Here is a 21904-nt window from a genome sequence, read left to right on the forward strand (position 1 = left end):
ACTTAGCACCATTCTAAATATAATCAATATTTCACAGTGCTACTGCAAATTAATATTTTCAAAATGCATTATAAAATGAAGGTTACACACATTACGTTTTCGTTATTCTTTTGCTAATTAGTCTAAGTATCTTATTTACATGTGAAAAAAGCTTAACCGTATTTATATAAAACGTCATATATCAGAAAAACACCTAAAAATTTAAATATTTATTAAGTTACTTATATTTATTTCGCCATTTTAGCATATCCCACTGAAATAATCTTTATCTACATTTTAGCAAGTATGAGAAGGGGTTATGTTATACTAAATACATAAATAATACAAACTATGCAAAACACATACTGTATCACTGACATAAAAATGACGGTAAAGTAATGTAACTTATAATTGTCAAGCTTGCAGAAACTTTGACAGTGCGCACACACTTAATCAGTACGACTCATGCGCAAGCATGCCAGGAACGCCTCCCAGGGCTGCCTTTGCAACTTGTGTCGTTTTAAATATTCCACTGAAGGAACTCCTTTTTCCTTTACAGATACATCTGACTTTCTAAAATAGACACATGTCACTGGTTGGCAGTAAGTTGTAAGATCCATCTCTAATATCATTTTTTACTTAGTCAGAAATATGTCGATTAGGTAATGAAGTTTATACCTACATATCAACCTAGCACTGAAATTAATGCTAAGAGTAGTCCCAAAGATGCTTAGAGAGATAGAAGCTTAATTAAATAAGGAAAGTCTACAAAACCACTGAAGGTACCTCACTCTCTGGATTGTAAATGTTCTGATATGCTTGTTATTGGGTCATTCTTTAATATTTACTGTTTCATAATCTGTCACAATCTAAACAAATAAAATGCAGCATGAAAATCTTTATAATTTTAAACATATCCACAGACTCAAAGTATGCTGAATTATGAAAATTCTTTCAGCAACTATCAGCTAAAAGGAGCTAGTTAGTGGCCAGTGGACTGCTTCTTGGCTAATCTCTAAGAAAAAAAATACTGTTCAGCACTAAAAAGAAATGAGCTTGCCATGAAAAGACATGGAGGAATCTTAAATGCACATCACTAAGCAAAAGACACCAATCAGAAAAGGCTCCAACTATAGGACATTCTGGAAAAGGAGGGGGGAATGGACAGCACAGAGGACGGTGAGGGCAGTGAAAATATTCTACACGACACTACAACAGTGGCCATATGTCACCACACATCTGTCCAAACCAACAAAGCGAACAACCTCAAGAGTGGACGTCAAGTGTAACTCTGGACTTGAGGTGGCAGTACTGTGTCAGGGCAGGTTAATCAACGGTAACAAATACACCGTGCTGGGGAGGATGCTGGCAGTGGGGAAGGCGGGCACTGTATGCACTGTGTAGGTGGAGTCGGGGGGAGGTGCATGGGAGGGGTCACTGGCATGGAAACTACCTTCCATTTAATTTTGCTGTGAACCTAAAAACTGCTCTGAAAAAATAGAATTTACTAATTTTAAAAAGTTGATCCTTTTTTACACTGATTATTTTCTGTTCTTTCATTCACTGCTATTGTTCTCATCCAAGGAATACTGAAGTAAGAACATATATAAAAAGCTCTCTGCAAAGTTATGTATTTACTTACTATATATTCTGTAGTAAAAACAAAAGAAAGATGGTACAATAAAGGCTTAAGGACTATAAGCCATTAAATGTAGCACAGCATTTCACACATACTTGAAATCTCAAACTATTTTTTAAATAAAAGGGTGGGAGGCGGATGGTGTCTGGAGGCTGGGGGTGTCCCACGGAGCGCAGTTATGCCAGAGCGTGTTGTTTCTGCCATTACAGAAAGCATGTGGAGACACCACGCTCATGGAGCCACCAGTGTCAATCTCTGCTCACTGTGACAGGAAACTGACGAAATCACGGTTTCTTACCAGCTTATTCTGCACAGGTGTGGCAACCACAGGTTCCTCTCAAAGACTCACAGGGGACAGGGAGGTTCAGGGACTGTATGATACTGAAAGCCACAAGCCTAACGTTGATTTTAAGACAGTTTACAAAATGCTGCAATTTAGTTTTGCCGTGGTATAAAAGGCCAGGAGAGGAGAAAATGACCACCACCTTTACAGAGGCATCTCAAAAACAAAAGCCCAAGTATCACCTACCATAGAAAATGAAGACAAAAAATAAAACCAGCCCCAGACTGCAGTGGCTGGGTTAGGAATCTTTTAAAATCCAGTGAGAATTTAAGAACCATCTGTCCCCCCTCCTTACTTGCTGTTATATCTCCAGGCAGCCAGCTTTCTGCTCAGGACATAAAAAGTCTTCTAATGGAAATACCCATATAATTTGCCTCTCCTTCAAGAGGTCAGCCTGACGTAGACTACAGCCCTCTTTATCCTCCAATCCAACATTTGCCAGTATCAACCGTTTCCTTCTCTTTCCGCTGCTCTCAAAATAAAAAACCTCTGCTCAAAGTCTACTATGGTTAATTTAAAGTTCAATTCCATCAAAACTAAAAAAAAAAAGCACGAAAAGGAAATGAGTCATTTTCTCAGACCCATCTGCAAATCCTATCACTTAGTGCCCTGATATCACATTAATGGCCTAAGTGTTATTCTTGAAGGGTAAATATTTCAAATAAAAGCTTTTTAAAAAGAAAGTGCCTGTTCAGATGAACTTCGTGGAAATAAAAACCATGAGAAAAACAATGACAAAATACCAAAAAAAAAAGAGATTTCAGATGACCGAACAGTCCACTTAAAACGGGCCGGCACCAAAGCCTTTGCAGCTGAACGGATGTCAAGAGATTTTACAAACCACCCGTCAACATCCACAGGGGCGCCATGACGGAAAGCAAGTGGTCGTGACCCCCCGTTTTTATCCAATCACTGCTACACGGCGGACGATTTCAGCTACACATTTGTCACTATTTTTGCTGGGGTTTTTTTCACCCTAAAAGGGCCAACAATTTGCCTAAAAAACACTTGTATTCTTGTGTTCTTCTCACAAGTTTCTAATAAACGTTTTTCTGTTCATTAAATAATTGTTAAGCAGTAAATCTCATTTAGAGTAAACTGAGGTCAAGACCTCAAGTAAAATGATCTTTAGGGGAAGAAGCTGTGAAGTACTAAAACAACTCAAAATCAAAGAATTTCATCACATTTATCATATCAAAAAGATTTTAGCAATAAAGAATTATAACAGGGAGCTCAATCTGTCTTGTCAAATTAGAAGAACAAATGACAGCTGAAAAAATTCTGACTTTGAGAGAACAAGTTGAAAGTAAACTGGAAACACGATGGGTTCATTAAATACAATTATCTCTAGTTAAAAAGAAAAATAAAAATTTACAGAACTGCAAGAATTGATCCCAATCGCAAACTTTCTTCTTAAGCAGAAGCATCTACCTTCAAAACTAATACTTACATAAAGGAATACAAAAATTTCTGACTTAATGAAATTAGAAAAACTGTACTAACACAGCCACTTAGAGCAGGAACAAGTAAACTGTCTGCTGCTTACATTTAAAAAGAAACAAATCACTACACTTTCATTGTGCATTTACACTACTACTCTTCCTAAAGCAGCATGTACCTCCCTATTTCTATGATTTTTAACTTCAGAGAAGACAATTATGTTAAAGACTTGTCATACCTGAAAACCCAAAAGAACGTACGAATTTTAAACAAGACAATGGACTAGCTAAGAAGTTGTAGTATATTTTACCAACTTAAAATGTATTTAATTTAGGGCTTCCCTGGCGGCACAGTGGTTGAGAGTCCGCCTGCCGATGCAGGGGACACGGGTTCATGCCCCGGTCTGGGAAGATTCCACATGCCGCGGAGCGGCTGGGCCCGTGAGCCATGGCCGCTGGGCCTGCGCTCCACAACGGGAGAGGCCGCAACAGTGAGAGGCCCGTGTACCGCAACAAGAAAAAAAAAGATGTATTTAATTTAAACCTTACTTATAAAACCAAGCTATCTTTGAACAGTTTAAGTCCCGTTTCAAAGAAATAATAACCTGTACCCATTAATCCACAGTGAAATGAAGAAGAATCTCTAGCTTTTCTAACTTTTTTCTAACTTTTTTTTTTTCTAAAGAAAAACTTTAGAAAAAATTGAAAAGTTTATAAAGTGTAAAAACGGACAAATACATCTACTATTTAAGTTTCTTACTTCACTTCACCTATAACCAGAACATATAGGCAGAGTACATGGGGAAAAAAAGTACTTAAATTAAAGGACTTAAACATACCTGAATCACCTTGTCTACCTTCAGGTCTTCAAGAGATGGGTACAGAGACATTTTTGCAGGATTTTCCTAAAGAAAAAAGAAAAAATTTCTAAGATTCAGATTTTATTGAAATTTCAACAGTACATGCAGCCAGCAACATACACATAAACGTGTATAAATGTTTAACCCAAGAGACATTTAATTTGCAAAACACATGGGAAAATATGAGCGTGCAGCTATACTAAAAACTGCTGGCTGATGAATGGTTGCCAAACTACCTCTCCCTCCCTTCTGTGATCAAACTACATCCATTACAGATCTTAAACGTCCCTTAGTAAAAAGCCCCTTGATTTCTGAAGTTTAGAAAGTCAAAGAGGGGCTTCCCTGGTGGCGCAGTGGTTGGGAGTCTGCCTGCCGATGCAGGGGACACGGGTTCGTGCCCCGGTCCGGGAAGATCCCACATGCCGCGGAGCGGCTGGGCCCGTGAGCCATGGCCGCTGAGCCTGCGCGTCCGGAGCCTGTGCTCCGCAACGGGAGAGGCCACAACAGTGAGAGGCCCGCGTACCACCCACCCCCCCCCAAAAAAAATAAAATCAAAGAGAACGATTATGTGACTCATCTAGCTTACACAAGGGCTTGGCAACTGAGCCAGTATTATTACATCCTTCTTACAAAAATCGACAACAGCTCATACGTGTTACCTATGTATAAAACCTCTATTATTAGGAAAATATATACAGATATTACATAAATATGTATATGTAAAAAAAAATATACACCAACTGTTATCAAGAGTTCTATCTTTAAGAGAAATGAATGAAATAGATGGTAAGGGACTGAGATAAGAGGGACATTTTTATATTTTAAACATTCCTATATGGTTCAACGATTTTTAGTGACCATGAATTGCTTTTTGTAGTAATTTAAAACACAATTCTCTAAAAGAATTACAGGAATATACACTCCAAAATTGTTTAGCTGTTTTGAGATGAACACTTCCTTTAAACCCAACAAAACAGAATATATTCTAAATTGGTACAGGGTTTGACATATCAATTTATTACCTCCCAATCAAAATCCACCCATAATTGGCTGCTCTGTGGAAATGGAGATGGGCCCTCTAATTATCTGCTCTTCTGCCAGGTGGCAAGATGCTGAGCTCTGTCAGCAGAGGAAGCTGGAGGCACACCGCAGGAGAAAAGGTTTTTTCCTTTCTAAGTTCCAGTGTATGGCTCCAGCCAGGCGCCAGCTTGGAGCAGCCTAAGCACCCAGCTCCCGCAGTGCACAGCAGCCAACCGTCCCCAATACTCTGTCGAGCATGTTCCCAGCAATGGTGTCACCAGCCAGGCATCCCTCATGAGTAGCTTTCCCTAGCACCCCCTTCCTGTGGCTTGCAGCAAGTTCCAAGGTGCAGCACCCCAAAGGGAGACTTATCCAGGAAGTCTGGTATCTCAGCAACTTCACCGTCCATTGAGTGACGGCTGCACTCTCTCCAACAAAGCCTGGATCCCGATACAGGAAGAGGACAGCTCATCCTGGGGCACTCTATCTCAGCCCTGGGGTGAGCAGACACTTAGTAAATGTGCTCTTCCTGTGTTCTTTAAAGTTCTCTTTACTTCTGACTGGCCAATCCCTGTTTCTTCAATCATGGTATCGTTAAAAATTCTGTACACTAAACTTTCACTGTTCAAATTACTATATGGTTTCTGTCTCCTAGTTGGATACTAAATGACAGTTCTTTTTTAAATTGATACACTTCACATACCAAAAAATTCACTCTTTTAAAGTATACAATTTGACAGTTTTTAGTACATTCTGAGTTGTGCAACCGTCCCTATCATCTAATATAACATTTCCATCACCCCAGAAAACAGCCCCAGGCCCACCCATTCTCCCGTCCCTCCAGCTCCCAGCAAGTATGAGTCTATTTTCTGCCTCTCGATTTGCCTGTTCTGGACATTTAACTTGGAATCACAGGACATGTGGCCTTTTGTGTCTAGTTTCTTTCACTTAGTTTAATGCTTCCAAAGTCCATTCATGCTGTAGCAAGTACGAGTACTTCACTCCTTTTTAATGGCTGAACAATATTCCATTGTATGGACATGACACTTCTGGGTAGCAGTCGATGACATTTTGGGTGGCTTTACACTTTCTGATTAACGAACGATGCTGCTAATAATGCTAATGAGCATTTATATCCAAATCTGTGTGTAAACACAATGCTTACCTGTCTTGGTATACAGCTAAGAGTAAAACTGCCAGGTTATATGGGCATCCTCTAACTTTTTGAGGAACTGAACTGGTTTCTTAAGTGACTGCACCACTTTACATTCCCACCGGCGCACGAGAGGGTTCCAGTTTCTATCTTGGCCAGTGCGGTTGTCCCTCGGCATCTGCGGGGACTGGTTCTAAGAGCTCCGCTGCCCACGCCCGCACACATACAGCCTGTGAAGGCTCAAGGCCCTTACGTAAGACGGCACGGCACATGCCCGCTATCGTCTGCTGTTTATTACGGCAATCCTGCTGCACGTGAAGCAGCATCTCATCGTAGTTTTGATCTGAATTTCCCTAATGACTAATAACGTTGAGCATCTTTCATGTGCCTAGTAGCTATTTTATATCTTCTTTGGAGAAATGTCTATTTAAATCCTCTGCCCATGTTCTTTCTTTTTCTTGCCTAATTGCCCTGGGGTAGAACCTCCAATAAAATGCTGAATAGCAGTAGCCTGATACAGTTTTGAAGAGGAAAACGGGGCCTAGGTTTGTGGATAAAATGCAAATTCTTGAGAAAGCACAATCAAACATGGCTTAACTCTGTTAATCCGGGGAAACAAAATGAAGTACCTTTTGTGTCTCAAAAGATCACTTCCCTAGAAGCTTTCTCCTTAAACACATTTTATTTAAACTTTCAACCATTTTATCGACATCATAAACACAATCATTTTAAATTCACTGTAACTAATGTTGACCAGTAATCCAGGTGCTATTTCCATGTTTGGTTCTGCCACTGGTCACCTACAAGATCCCATTTTTCCTCATGAAAAATGAAATGGACGAGTGGCTCATTTCAAAACTCACCGAGTAGTTTTCTCAATTTTTTTCCCCACAGCAGCTTTTCTTCAAACTAATATTAACTGAAGTTGTCTCAACAACTCTGAGGTCACTCATACCCACACACTCAGGCCAAGAAATGGGCTTTCCAGAATTTTTTTAAAAACAAATATCACCCCAACTTACACTTTTTTAAAAATTTAGTTTGTTCATTTTAAGTATGTTGACCTTAATTAAATCTCACCACTCTTCTAAAATACAAAGGATTCCTTAATGTTTTTACTTCAAACTATTTCTTGGTCTCATTTCATCCAGTTTCTTTCCAAACATTACAACATTCCAGCCACAAATGACTTGCCATTTCCTACCCAGGTCAAGTGTTTCTGTGTCTCCACATCTTTATAAAAGCTTTGTCTTCTTCCTGGAATATTCTCCCAGAACTTTTCTATCAACATCTTAGTCAAGGTGACTTCTGTGAGGTCACCTTTGATGACTTCAGTCAGACATCATTTGTTTCTCAGTTCAGCAGTTTCACTCTGCCTCTCATCACAGCTGGTTTATGTTTAACTCCGCTACTTGAGATCAAGGCCCACATTTAACTTTTTATTTATCTAACACAATACCTTATCCTGACAGGAAACAACTGTTTATCAAATATTTTAGCCAATAGTATCAAAATTACAGTAAACAAGATATGGTTAAAACTTACTGGAAAGTTCTAATTGTCTCACCTTGCAAGTCTACTACTTTGTTGGGTTTGGTTTTTTTGTTTTTTGGGTTTTTTTGCTTTGTTTTGTTTTTGCCACATCGAGCAGCTTATGAGGTCTCAGTTCCCAGAACAGGGATTAAATCCAGGCCAGGGCCATGAAAGCCTGGGATCCTAACCACTAAGCCACCAGGGAACTCCCAACAAACCTACTAGTTCGAACAACACTGTTAAAAGCGTTCCAGGAAAATAATAAATGTTTGTATTATTTTTCTTGAAGGACTCCATTAACTCACTTGTATATTTAAACCTTTGACCTAAAGCTAAGTGTCAAAAATACTTAGCCCTGGGGACTTCCCTAGTGGCGCAGTGGATAAGACTCCACGCTCCCTATGCAGGAGGCCCGGGTTCAATCCCTGGTCGGGGAACTAGATCCCACATGCACGCCACAACTAAGAGTTCACATGCCACAACTGGGAAGACCGCATGCCACAGCTAAGGAGCCCATGAGCCGCAACTGGGGAGCCTGCCTGCCACAACTAAGACCCAGTGCAACCAAATAAATAAATAAATATTAAAAAAAAATACTTAGCCCTTTTTGAAGAACCACAAGGCTACTCTTGATATCCTTTCAATTATGTTTGGAATTTCAGAATGATCAATAATGAGATTTAAGAGAACTCCGAAAATAATTCCATTACATCAGTGTGAGAATTCCCATTTTACTCTCACTTAAAACTCTATCAAACACTATGACTGTACCAACTAAAGACAAAATCTCTTTGAGGCCTTCTCTTCAGCCGACGGAGCAATCAGTGAGAAGGGAGAGCTTACAGCTCTCACTGCTCCTGAGATCAGTAGGCACCACACCTTTGCCATGTACTCTAATGGTCTGCTCACAACATTCCTGACAAAGTAACAACTTTGTTTCATTGGTCTAATTCCTGGGAAGAACTGGTGCTCTTCACTGACCCCTAAACCCAGGCCTGGGCCACTCTATGCTTCCGGCAACCTCCTTGCATCTCACGCCTCACTGAACGCCTCTGCACGCCGTGGTGCAGGCCTTTAGAAAATAACCCCCCAAATCAATTACTACGAAGAGATTTCGCAGTGCTTCGAACAGTTTCAGGGTTCTTCCAGAGCAACTGAAGACAAAAAATTTGACTAATTCTGCCTCAGTATCAAGTTTTCCATCTGACCCTCTACCTCCTCAGGGCAATGTCAGGGTAACCTCCTCAGTCCTTAAATATGCGCACAGACCAAAGAACTCCAAAATTCAGACACTGTATGGGATATTTTGGAACACCTAGTTAACTTGCTTTCTAGCAGCAATGCTCTGATCAACAAAGTAGGAAACATGCTCATGAAGACGTCCCGTTAATGTCACCTAAATGGCAGCACTTATCATTTCTGAGCGACTGACTCATTCCTTCCCTCAAACCACCCACTACAACTGGCCTCCCCTTTTACAAATGGTGTGATCGTTCAAGGTAAAACAATGTCTGTCAGCTTGTTTAGTCTGAGTTGTTTTTAAAAAATCTTGGGATGGTGAAAATTCAGGACTGCAGAACCACTGATCTTAAAAAAAAACACGGTGCAACACGTCTGGTGCTCCGGTTTTTGTAGCCGCCGCCCAGGGGTCAACCCCTGATCGCCTGGCTCCGGCTGCCAGCAGGGCGTACATTCACAGGTCCCCCAGGACTACAGCGCTCCTACTGACGGCAGCATGGAAGGGGCTGGACCTGTATGACAGGCTCACCCCGAAGGCAGCTTCAGGTGTGAGGAAGACCCTACCTGAGTCCCCTCCACCACCAACAAGCCAACAGTGCGCTGCATCTGTGGAGAGGACAATGGCACCATCATCTGGCTGTCAGCCCAAAGGTGCGGCCCAGTGATGGTCTAACTGCGGAACCCATACAAGTTGGTGCCCCACCAGCTGGCCTACGAGAAAACAGTTCTTAACAGGTTCTCCTCCAGGGCACAGTGTAAAGACAGCAGACTGAACTGCACCCCAGACTCCCTGTAAAAGAGATCGATTACCTTATCTTCAAAGCTGGGGCCTGTAGAGCAAGCAGGCTTGTAATTAAACACACACCCAGGGGCTATAATTCTCTCCAGAAACTGGGAGGGCCAGCAGGTACCATCTGCACTCTCCCTCTCTCTGTCCCACCCGAGGCAGCTAGCGTCTCTGAGCAAGGACCTAGTGCCAGTGTACACGTCTGCCGCCCACAGGGGACATCCCTGGCCCTGGCGGCCACCAGTTCAACAGGCCTGCAGCAAACAAGCCACAGTCAACTGGCAGTCTTACCAGGGCTCAGTGCAGAGGGAGCAGACAGAAATGCCTATTTCCCAATCTTCCCCTGAAACAGGTAAATTCGCACACTTTTAAAACTGCTGCCTGAGAGCGTGGCTTCCCAACGGCCTGAATCTAGGTGCTGACCGCAATCCTCCCCGTTGGGCCAGTGACAGACCTGACACACCCTCAGCTACTGGGAGCCAAAAGCAATAAAGCAGGCTGCTGGGAAAGCTGAATGGTTATGAGATACAACCAAGAGCTGGTGCAGGGTCGAACGAGAAGGCTCATCTATAAGGCCAGTCGTTTAAGACTAGGAGAGGTGGCTGTTTTATCTAAACAGAGAGTCAAGGAAAACGAAGAAACAGAAGGATATGACCCAAACGAAAGACCAAGATAAAAGCTCTGTAAAAAAGACCTTAATGAAAGTGATTTACCTGATAAAGAGGTTTAAATTACCGTCATAAAGATGCTCGCCAAGCTCGGAAGAACGATGGATGAACAAAGTATTTCAGAAGATACTGAAAATATAAGAAGGCGCCCAGTAGAAATCATAAGGCTAAAAAAATGCAATAACTTAACTAAAAAACACAATAGAGGAGTTCAACAGCAGACTAGACAGAGCAGAATAAAGGAAGAAATGAATCTGAAGAAAGGAAGAAACAAAGCAGAAGACAGGGCAGTGTAACTCATCTGATCAGAGCAGCAAAAAAAGAATGAAGATAGCTTAAGAGAGGTATGAGACAACATGCTAACCAACATTTGCATCGTAAGGTTCTCTGAAGGAAATGAGAGAAAGAGGCAGAAAACTTACGTGAAGAAAGTTTCCTTCACATAAGAAAGAAGAAACAATGGCTGAAGATTTCCCTAATTTGGGGAAGGAAACAGACATCTAGATCCAGGAAGTTCAGGGAGTTCCAAAAAAGAGATGAAGATACCCACACCAATACATATTATAATTAAAATATCAAAACGAGGAGAGAATCTTAAAAAGTGACAGGAGAAGAACCACCTGTTACGTACAAGAGAACTCCCAAGAGACTCTGAGCAGACTTTTCAGCAGACACCGCAGGCCAGAAGGAAGTGGCAGGATATAACTCAAAGCGCTGAAAGAAAGAACTGCCGCCAAGAACACTCCACTCAGGGGGCTTTCTCAGGTGGCGCAGTGGTTAAGAATCCACCTGCCAATGCAGGGAACATGGGTTCGAGCCCCGGTCCGGCAAGGTCCCACATCCCGCGGAGGAACTAAGCCCACGCACCGCAACTAGCGAGCCTGTGCACTAGAGCTCGCGAGCCACAACCACTGAGCCCACGTGCCACAACTACTGAAGCCCATGCGCCTAGAGCCCGTGCTCCGCAACAAGAGAAGCCACCGCAAGGAGAAGCCCACGCACCGCAACGAAGACCCAACACAGCCAAACATAAATTAAATCTTTAAAAAAAAATACTCCACTCAGAAAAGTTGTCCTTCAGATTTGAAGGCAAGGTAAAGAGTTTCTCAGACAAGCAAAAGCTAACAGAGTTCATCACCGCTAGACCAGCCTTATAGGAAATTTTATAGGGATTTTAGTTGAAACAAAAAGGTGCTAATTAGTAACAGGAAAACAAAGTATCAATCCCAATGGTAAAAGTAAATATATAAAAAAATTCAGAGTAACCTAAAGCTGTAAACATGGTGGATTAATCACAAAGCTGGAATAAAGGTTAAAAGACAAAACAAAACACAACTAACTACAACCATTTGTTAAGGGAAACACAGATAAACGGATGTAAACTGTGACATCAAAAGTATAAACGGGGGTGGGGGATGTAAAAATGTAGTCACAAGGATGCCCACCTTGCCACTTTTATTCAACATACTCTTGGAAGTCCCAGCCAGAGCAACTAGGCAAGAGAAAGAAAGAAAAGGCACCCAAATTGGAAAGGAATAAGTAAAACTGTCAGTATTTGCAGGTGAAATGTTACTAATACGTAGAAAAGCTGAAAGAATCACCAAAAAACTGTTAGACCTAATAAATTCAGTAAAGCTGGAAGATACAAAACCAATACACAAAAATCTGTTGCCTTTCTATACACTAGCAATTAACTACCAGAAACAGAAATTAAGAAAACAATCCCATTTACAACTGCATCAGAGAAATAAATTTAAATAAGGAGGTGAAAGACCTGTACAGTGAAACTACAGCACACTGATAAAGAAATGAAAGACAACACAAATAAATGGAAAGATATTCCATGCTCCTGGGCTGGAGGAATTAATATTGTTAAAATGTCCATACTATCCAAAGTAATCTAAAGATTTAATGCAATCTCTGTCAAAGTTCCAATGGCATTTTTAAAAGAAAGAAAATAAACGACCCTAAAATTTGTATGCAATCATAGAAAACCCCAATAGTCAAAGCAAACTTGAGGGAAAAAACAAAGCTAGAAGCATGACACTTTCACTTCGAACTATATTACAGAGCTATAGTAACTGAAACAGTATGATACTGCATAAAAACACACACATAGACCAACAGAAGAGAATAAAGAGCCCCAAAACAAACCCACGCCATGTATGGTCAATTAATTTGTGAGAAAGGTGTCAAAAATATACAATGGGAAAAGTACATTCTCTTCAGTAAATGGGAAAACTGGACAACCACATGGAAAAGAATGAAATCTGACCCCTATCTTACACCATACACAAATATATTAAAACTTGAACATAAGACCTGAAACCATAAAATTTCTAGAAGGAAACACTGGCAATGAGCCACTTGACATTAGTCTTGGTGATGACTATTTGGATTTAACACCAAAAGTAAAGGCAACAGAAGAAAAATAAACAAGTGGTACTACATCAAACTAAAAAGGTTCTGTACAGCAAAGGAAACAATAAATTGAAAAGGCAACCTACCAAATGGTAGAAAATATTTGCAAATCATGCATCTGATTAGGATTAACAGCCAAGCTAAAAAAGGAACTCATATAACTCCACAACGAAAAAAATAAAATAAAAAATACAATTAAAAAAAGGGCAGAGGATCTGAACAGACATTTTCCCAAAGAAGACATACAGATGGTCAACAGATACATGCAATGGTGTGCAACATCATCAGGGAAATGCAAATCAAAACCACAGTGAGAGTATCACCTCACAGCACAGGAAACAATTGAAATGCTCTATCAGAGAAGTAATCTAAAGTACTTGCATATGGTAGTAAAGTAAAAACCTTCTTAAGGTCCTAAAACATCGTGTCTTCAAGTCCATAAGGATAACCTGGAAATCTTGTTAATAACACAGATTCTTGAGTCCTGGCCCCAGAAACTGAAAGAGTAAGTCTGGAGTAGAGTCCAGAAATCTGCCCTTTAACCCTTTGTATACCATCAGCGTCCAATGGACACAATTTTAAATTCTGAGTTTCTTTTTTCAGAAGTTCTATTTCACGACTTTTATTCTTTCTTAGACAAAAGAAAGAGAGGGAGGGATGAACTGGAAAAAAAAAATCTTTAAATAGAGTAAAATCACCCTACCTTACAAATATCTCAAGGGTTCAACTGGACTCCTTTATAAATCTAAGATGCGTTATGGAATCTTAGTGAACTTATTTTTCCCATATCTTGAAACAGTTTTGCTACTGTATCTAGGAATTACTTAATCATTATTCATCCGTTATTCCCAAGTATGCTAAAGAAAAAACTAAAATGACAATAGGAACAAAAAGTAGAATCATTCTTATTCATTGTAGGAATACATTATGTCATCCTTCAGTGTGTGTTGCCCGAAGTACTGCATCCTCTTCCAAAAATGTATGAAGTCTGGAGACACCATCTTTGTAGCCTTGTTTTTAAACTGTATTCTTTGAACACAGTAGAAAATATGGGATTTTTCATTTTTCACCCATGATGGCACAGAGAATAAACTGGAGGAAGACATTAGACAAATCAGAAATGAATACAAAGAAACAAATAGCTGTACTCTAGACTTTTATGATAATGAGGGAATTGATCAAAAGCAAACCTCAGACTATGAGTTTTCAGATGAAGATATCTTAATTGAAATTCCTCAAACTTAAAGATCAATGAGTAAACAATATGCCTATACTTAATTAAAACAATACAATTTTTCGGTTAGTCATTCTGAAGAAAGCACTTTATCGTACAGTATTTTGAAACAAGCCCCTAGATCCTGTTTAGAAGGATATTTGCCGTCTTCTCTCCTCTTTTACATCTACACAGCAAAACTTACTGGATTCGGTTTGTAAGTAGCCAAACGAAGGCAGGCAGTTAAACAAAGGTGCCCAGACGAAAACAGCAATGTAGAGAAAGTTTAAAAAATCTGTGGCACTGACTATTCTAATTGGTATTTATAAAAGTATAAATGAAAATTCTTTGCAAATGTAAGTTAGATGGTCATCCCTGCAAAATCATGAACCATGAAAGTTTGCAAAAATACTGCATTTTGACAACGCAAGTACAAGAATTACTGAACAGTAACGTTAGAACCTATGAGAGATGGGTATGAAATCTAAAATCCAGTATTGTGTTTTGACAACCAAGTGCATGAAAAAAACCTAAAAGTAATGATAAGCTAAGATATATTAGAGATGTAACTGAAATCTGGAACAATATTTATAAAAAGGATATCTCCCAACTGTATGGAGGACAGTTGATGAGCAATTAGTTGCACTCAAAGATGTTGCCCGTTTCAGCTATATATACCTTCAAAACCAGGAAAACTTAGAACAAAATTTTTGGTTTCTTATGTTCAAGTTGTTATTAAAATTCTGTTTCTAGTAAAACCGTTGTTTCCCTATGCCTTTATTTTCATTTCTGCAAGTCATTCATAAAATGACCTAAATTATACAAAATATTCACTGGACCCAGATGATAAATAGTAATGATCATGTTTTCTAGCACACTGTGGATTCATAAGCATTCCAGACGATTCACATATGGTGTCAAGCAACACACTGTGATAAAGTCCTAAACAGTCTTCATGGCAGTGTTTCTCAAACTTGGCTCACCACCAGATCAGAATTATTTGGGCACTAGTTAAAAATACTTTACCAAGCTGACACAGATTTCATGGAAGGACGTAGGAATTATTCTTTTAATAAATATCCCAGGAGACTATGATGATAAGCAATTGAGAATTATGGTCATATGAAGTCTACTCTAAGTACAACTTCTTTTTACCCATAAGATTCCATTTCCCACCTATTGGACTGGCAAAAATCCAAAGCTGAACAACACTCTGATAATGAGGCTCTGAGAAACACTCATACATTACTGGTAAAAGTATAAAGTAGTATAATTTCCACAAAGAGTAAGTTTGCAACATCTACGAAAATTGTACATGCAGATACCCTCCAACCCAGCAATACCACTTCAGGTTTTAGTCTATAAATATACCTACACACAAAAAGCAACAAATGTAACATTTTATTCACTGAAACACCAACTGTAATAGCAAAATTCTTTAAACAAAGGAGGAAGTACTAGATACACAAAATAGTAAACGAGGTCGAAAATATTATCACATTAACTGGAAAAAACAAAGCATTATTTAGTGCAGTATATAAAGTATGCTCAAATTTGTGTTCAAAGGAAGGGGGAACTTAAGGAACCAGAAGAGGAAACACAAACTAAACCCAAAGCTAGCAGAAGTAAGGAAGTAACAGACATAAATAAAAAAGAGAAGAAAAAAATTAAGAAAAAATCAATGAAAACTAAATTTAGTTCTTTAAAAAGATCAACAAAATCGACAAACCTTTAGCTAAATGGACTAGGAAATAAAAAGAAAACATCATGTTAAAATGAAAGTGGAAATACTAGCAGAGTTTCTACAGAAATAAAACATTAAGTCTCTCTACAGGAGAGCACTATAAACAACTGTACACTAAAAAATTGGATAAACTAGATGAAATGCACACATTCCTAGAAACACAAAACCTATCAAGACTAACTCAGAAAGAAAGAGAAAATCTAAATAGACCCAAAACTAATAAAGAGACTGAATCAGTAATCAAAAATGTCTCAACAAGGAAAAGCCCTGAACCTGATAGCTTCATTGGTGAACTCTACTAAACACTTGAAGAATACCAATCTTTCTCAAAATTTTGCAAAAAAATTGAAAAGGGGACACTTTCATTCTATGAGGACAGCATTACCCTGATATCAAAGCCAGATAAAGACACAAGAAAGCAAACTATAGACCAACACCCCTTATGAACACTGATGCAATCCTCAACAAAATACTAGCAAACAGAATTCAACAGCATGTTAAAAGGATTAGACATCTCTTAACAAATGGGATTTATTTCTGGAATACGAAGATAGTTCAACATATGAAAATTGTTCAAAGTAATACATATCAACAAAATGAAGTGCAAAAAACACAAGATCATCTGAATTGATGTAGGAAAAGCATTTGACAAAATTCAACACCGCTTTATGATAAACACACACAAGAGAATAGGAGTAGAAGAAAACAACTTCCACATGATAAAAGCCATATATGCAAAACCCACAGCAAACATCATACTCAATGGTGAAAGACTGAATATTTTTCCACTAAGGTCAGGAACAAGGCAAGCATGCCCACTTTCAACACTACTCTTCAACACAGTACTGCAAGTTCTAGCCAGAGCAAGAAAAAGAAATAAAAGGCATCCAAACGGGAAAAGAAGTAAAATTATCTCTGTTTTCAGATACGACCTTATATGTTTAGGGTTTAAAAAACCTTAAAGACTCCACAAAAAAGCATTAAAACTAAAAAACAAATTCAGCAATGTAACAGGATACAGTCAATGCACAAAAATCAGCTGCATTTTTATACGTAAATAACAAGCAATCTGAAAAGGAAAACAAAACCAAATCCATTTACAATAGCATCAAAAAAAATAAACTACTTAACGAATCTAATCAAGAAGGTAAAAAACTTGTACAATGAAAACCACAAAACACTGCTGAAAGAAATTGAAAACAACCTTAGAAACAAAACTGGAGAACTCACACTTCCTGATTTCAAAATTTACTATAAAGCTAGAGTATTCAAAATGGTAACTACTGAAGCCCACAAGCCTAGAGCCCGTGCTCTGCAACGAGAAGCCACTGCACTGAGAAGCCTGCGCACCGCAATGAAGAGTAGCCCCGGCTCGCTGCAGCTAGAGAAAGCCCACGTGCAGCAACAAAGACCCAACGCAGCCAAAAATTTGAAAAATTTTTTAAAAAACCAATCAAAATGGTATAGTATTAGCATAAAGACAAACATAGACCAATGGAATAGAACAGACAGCCTAAAATAAACCCTCGTATACATGGTCAAATGATTTTTGACAAGGGTGCCAAGACCATTCAATGGAAAAGACAGTCTTTTCAACAAATGGCGCTGAGAAAACTGGATATCCACATGCAAAAGAATGAAGGTGGACCCTTACCTAACACAATATATACAAAACTTAACTCAAAATGGATCCAGGATCTAAAGGTAAGACCTAAAACAATAAAACTCTTAGAAGAAAACACAGGACAAAACATTCCTGACATTGGATTTAGCAATGGTTTCTTCGATATGACACCAAAGGCACAGGTCACAAAAGAAAAATACATATTGGACTTAATGAAAATTTAAAAAAATTTGTGCATCAAAGGACACTATCAAGAGCGTAAACAGGCAACCCACTGAATGCAAGAAAATATTTGCAAATCATAACTGATAAGGGATTAATATCCAGAATATTTAGAGAACTCGTAAAACAACAACAAAATCAAAACTATGAGATACCACCTCACAGCCACCAGAGTAACAACTATCAAAAAAAGAAAACAAGTGTTGGCGAGGACGTGGAGAAATTAGAACTCTTATTCACTGTTGGCGGGAATGGAAAATGGTACAGGTGCTATAAAACACAGTATGGCAGTTCCCCCCGTAATTAAAAATAGAACGCTGTATGATCCAGCAATTCCATTTCTGAGTATACACCCAAAAGAATCGAAATCTGGATCTGAAGAGGTATTTGTATACCTACATTCACAGCAGCATTATTCGCAACAGCTCAAACGTGGAAGCAACCCAAGTGTCTATCGACAGATGAACGGATGAACAAAATGTCAACACATATATATGCACGCACAAACGCGCACACACACACACACAACGGAACTTTATCCTACCTTAAAAATGGAAGGAAACTCTGCAACGTACTATTGATACAACATGGATGAAACCTTGAGGACATCGTGCGAAGCGAAATAAGCCAAACACAAGCAAGACAAATATGTGATCCCACTTACATGAGGTACTTGCAGTATCAAAATCTTAAAGACACAAAGTACAGCGATGGTTGCCAGGGGCTGGGGGGAGGACAGAATGGGGCGTTACTGTTTAATGCGCAGAGACTTCCAGTGTTAAGATGAAAAGACTCAAGGGGATGGATGATGGCTGCACACCAATGTCAGTGTATTTAATATCTCTGAACTGTACACTTAACAATGGTTAAGATGGTAAAAATTTACGCGTACTTTACCACAATAAAAAAAAAGAAAAACAACAGAAGGGGGAAAATATATTTATAGGTTTGTACAGGTATAAAATATCCCTGGAACGATACCTAAAAAATGCCGAACAGTTGGCTCCCACAGGAAGAGAATACGGTTGGCTAGAGGACTTGAAGGAAGGAAATTTTACACTGTATACCCTTTTTTGCTTAAATGCTGAGCCCTGTAACTGCTTACCTCCTCAAAAACTAAATAAACGTGCAAAAAATCTTGGCAGCACTTGGAAAGAAATGAATAAATGTGAATATAACTATGACTAGATGTAACGGTTGGTTTTTTTTGGGGGGGGGAATCTTTCTTTTTAGAAACTTATGGCATTTACTACCTAAAGAAGTACCTAAATCCGACAAAAAAAAACAGGAAAGAAAAAAGAGTTGAGTCATGCTCAATTAAAGGAACTGTTTACTGAATAGTACACTCAACCGCCAACTATTAGTAAACGCTTCCTCTTTTAGTCACGATTTTCATATCCTTTCTTATAACACCCAAACGTAACTAAAAACTAATGGTGCCAAAGTTAAATGTGAATTATAATAGAATGACTCTTTCCTGAACCTATTAAAAGACATTCCAACACCACTGTAAAGCAATTATACTCCAATAAAGATGTAAAAGAAAAAAAAGACATTCCATATCCTTATTTTTATTCTGCAGCACAAACTATCTGATCTATAATGTTTACACACCGTTCAAAGAACAGAAGTTCGTAGAACGAAGTTGGTAACAGAGCAAATCAAAAAACAAACGCACACATTTTTACCGTTTACCCTCAATCTCAAAGAGAAAAACTTAAAAGAATGGACACATTTTATTTCACCATTTGTATATACTGGCGATAAAGCTAACCAGGCTGCGGCTGGGTTCCCCTGTAACTTTCCTTTTTAATCAACTGTTTCTTCTTTGAAACAACTGGATGTTGTGAGATTCGTAAACCAAACGTACTTCCTAAGAGAGGTACATAATATTAAAAATAACCGAGAACGGCTGTACAGATGATATACACAGACCAGATAAACCTAGAAATCTCCCGTTAAAAACTAGCACCTTAACAGACTCCCAGCTTAAATGAATCCGTTTTTGGTAAAAAGGGAAAACTTTACCCACATCTACATGCCTCCGCCTGCCCCGTATTACAAGCGAATCCTGAAACGAAAGCTGAGAATCGCGACCCTCGAGGGAGAATTCCTGCTGAGCGCACCCTGCTGGGGGCGTTTCTCCCTTTCCTCCAACTTCTCCAGAAGCCAGCGCCCCGCGAACACCTCTCCCCCTCCCCCTCCCGAAAGGCAAGGCTTCGCCCGCGCAACGGACACCTCCTTCCTCCGTCCACGTCCCGACGTTCCGAAGCGGCCACCGAGGAAGGCGACGCAGCCCAGCCTGGGGACGCAGCACCGGGACAGCCCGCAGCCGGCGACTCTCCCCTCACCAGACCCGGGTAGCTCACCCGACACGAACAAAAAGGGTCGAGGCGGACGGGGACTGGGGGCGGCGGGCGTCGCCCCCGGCCGGGCCCCAGGCTCGCCCTCCACCCCCAGACGGAACCCCGAAACCCACAGGGTGGTGGGCGCTCGGAGAGCGCCGCTCGCGCAAACTTTCGCCCCGGGCCCGGCCGGGCGCCGGGAAGAGCGCGGAGCGGAGCCCACAGAGGGGAAGACGGCACCGAGACGCCCTCCGCCCAGCGGTCCGGGGCCCCGCGCCCGAGATGCCGTGAGCTTCCCCGTTCCCCCAAGGGCTGCTCACCGAGGCCGCAGGGACGCACACACTGCAGCCGCCGCCGGTCACTGGCTCAGACTTCCGAGACCCAGAGAGAGGAGAACGGTGCGCGCCCGAGGACCGCCCGCGCCGCGCGTCCCCGCCTTCCGCCCGCGCCTTCCCCCAACGCCTTCCGTCTCCGCGCGCTCGGTCAGGTGACCCGCTCCCCATGGTAACGGGGCGGGGGCGGGGCGAGGCGTGCGCCTGCTCCGCCGCTCCCGCCCACCTGCTCCGCTCTCCAGACAGTTCCCTGCCTAACGGCCCGGGGCCCCCAGCTCACTGCTGATCATCCGCCCTCACGGTCACTTAGTTCCCCATCACCTCCGACACATCGAGAGGCCCGAGAACCTACCGTTCGCCCATTTCCCAGCCAGCCCTAAACTTCCACCACACCCACGGGCTCCGCCAACGTTCCTCCCACTAACCCTTCTCGACTCCTGCCTTCTTTGCGTTACAACTTTTTTCTTTGGCATTTATTACTTTGTCCGTCTGAGCTGAAGTTTGCTGGTTGTTGAAGGTTATGTGTGGTAGTGCACAAAAGTAATAGCTTTATCCTAATACAAAAACTGAAAAACTATTTCTTAGGGGCTACGTTCCAAGCACTGTCCGAAGAACTTGATGTATAGCAGTCTTATTTGGTCCTTACATCAAAGACAGATACAGCATCTTCTTTAACATGCAAAGACACTGAGGCACAGTTTGCCTAAGTTTTCTGTACTTACCATGGAGTAACAGAGTACTTGACAAAATAGCATTAACTTAGAAGCATTTTATTTCTAGCTAAATTATTTAGTGCCATAATAATTTAATCTATGGTAAAATAAAAACCTGAGCATAAAAGAAGTGACAATAAGATGAAAACTTTGCCCTCAGAGAGTTTGTGGTCTGATAGACATTTTAAAATAATTGCAATGGAAAAAAAATTGCAATGGGAAGGAACAAAACTGGTTTTGTTCACAGGTGACATGGTTATGTAGAAAGTCCCAAAGAATTGACCCCAAAAAAAACAACCCTAAAACTAAGCAGTTATAGCAAGGTTGCAGGATTCAAGGTTAACATATAAAAGCCAACCACTTTCCTATATAACAGCAATAAACAACTGGAATTCGAGATTAAGGACACAATATCACTGATATTAGCACAAAAACAATGAAACAATACTTAGGTAAAACTCTAACAAAATATGTACAAAATTTATATGAGAAAAACTAAGATTCTGATGAAAGAAACCAAAGAAGATACAAATAAATGCAAGGACAGTCCACGTTCATGAATAGGAAGACTTGTTATTGTCAAGATGTCAGTTTTTCCCAACCTGATTTGACACAATCTCAGTCAAAATC

At 40.3% G+C, this 21904-nt stretch overlaps 1 protein-coding gene across 3 annotated transcripts in view; it reads right to left on the minus strand.

Annotated features, from left to right (window-relative positions):
- The window catches only part of SDCBP (syndecan binding protein), a 31880-nt gene extending 11173 nt beyond the window's left edge, over positions 1–20707 (minus strand). Inside the window, exons 1-2 of one of the 3 annotated variants that reach the window (XM_067712269.1) lie at positions 20550–20707; positions 4240–4305 (exon numbers count right to left, since the gene is read on the minus strand). In XM_067712269.1, coding sequence (XP_067568370.1) covers positions 4240–4290 — 51 coding nt within the window. In that variant the 5' untranslated portion in view covers positions 4291–4305; positions 20550–20707. Of the gene's footprint in view, positions 1–4239; positions 4306–19916; positions 20004–20549 lie in introns of those variants that run through there. The other 2 variants (XM_067712270.1, XM_067712271.1) reach the window with 2 other exon arrangements.
- Between the last annotated feature and the right edge of the window lie 1197 nt (positions 20708–21904).

Source organism: Pseudorca crassidens, chromosome 17 (genome assembly GCF_039906515.1).
Source record: "Pseudorca crassidens isolate mPseCra1 chromosome 17, mPseCra1.hap1, whole genome shotgun sequence".
In the NCBI taxonomy this organism is placed as follows: domain Eukaryota; kingdom Metazoa; phylum Chordata; class Mammalia; order Artiodactyla; family Delphinidae; genus Pseudorca; species Pseudorca crassidens.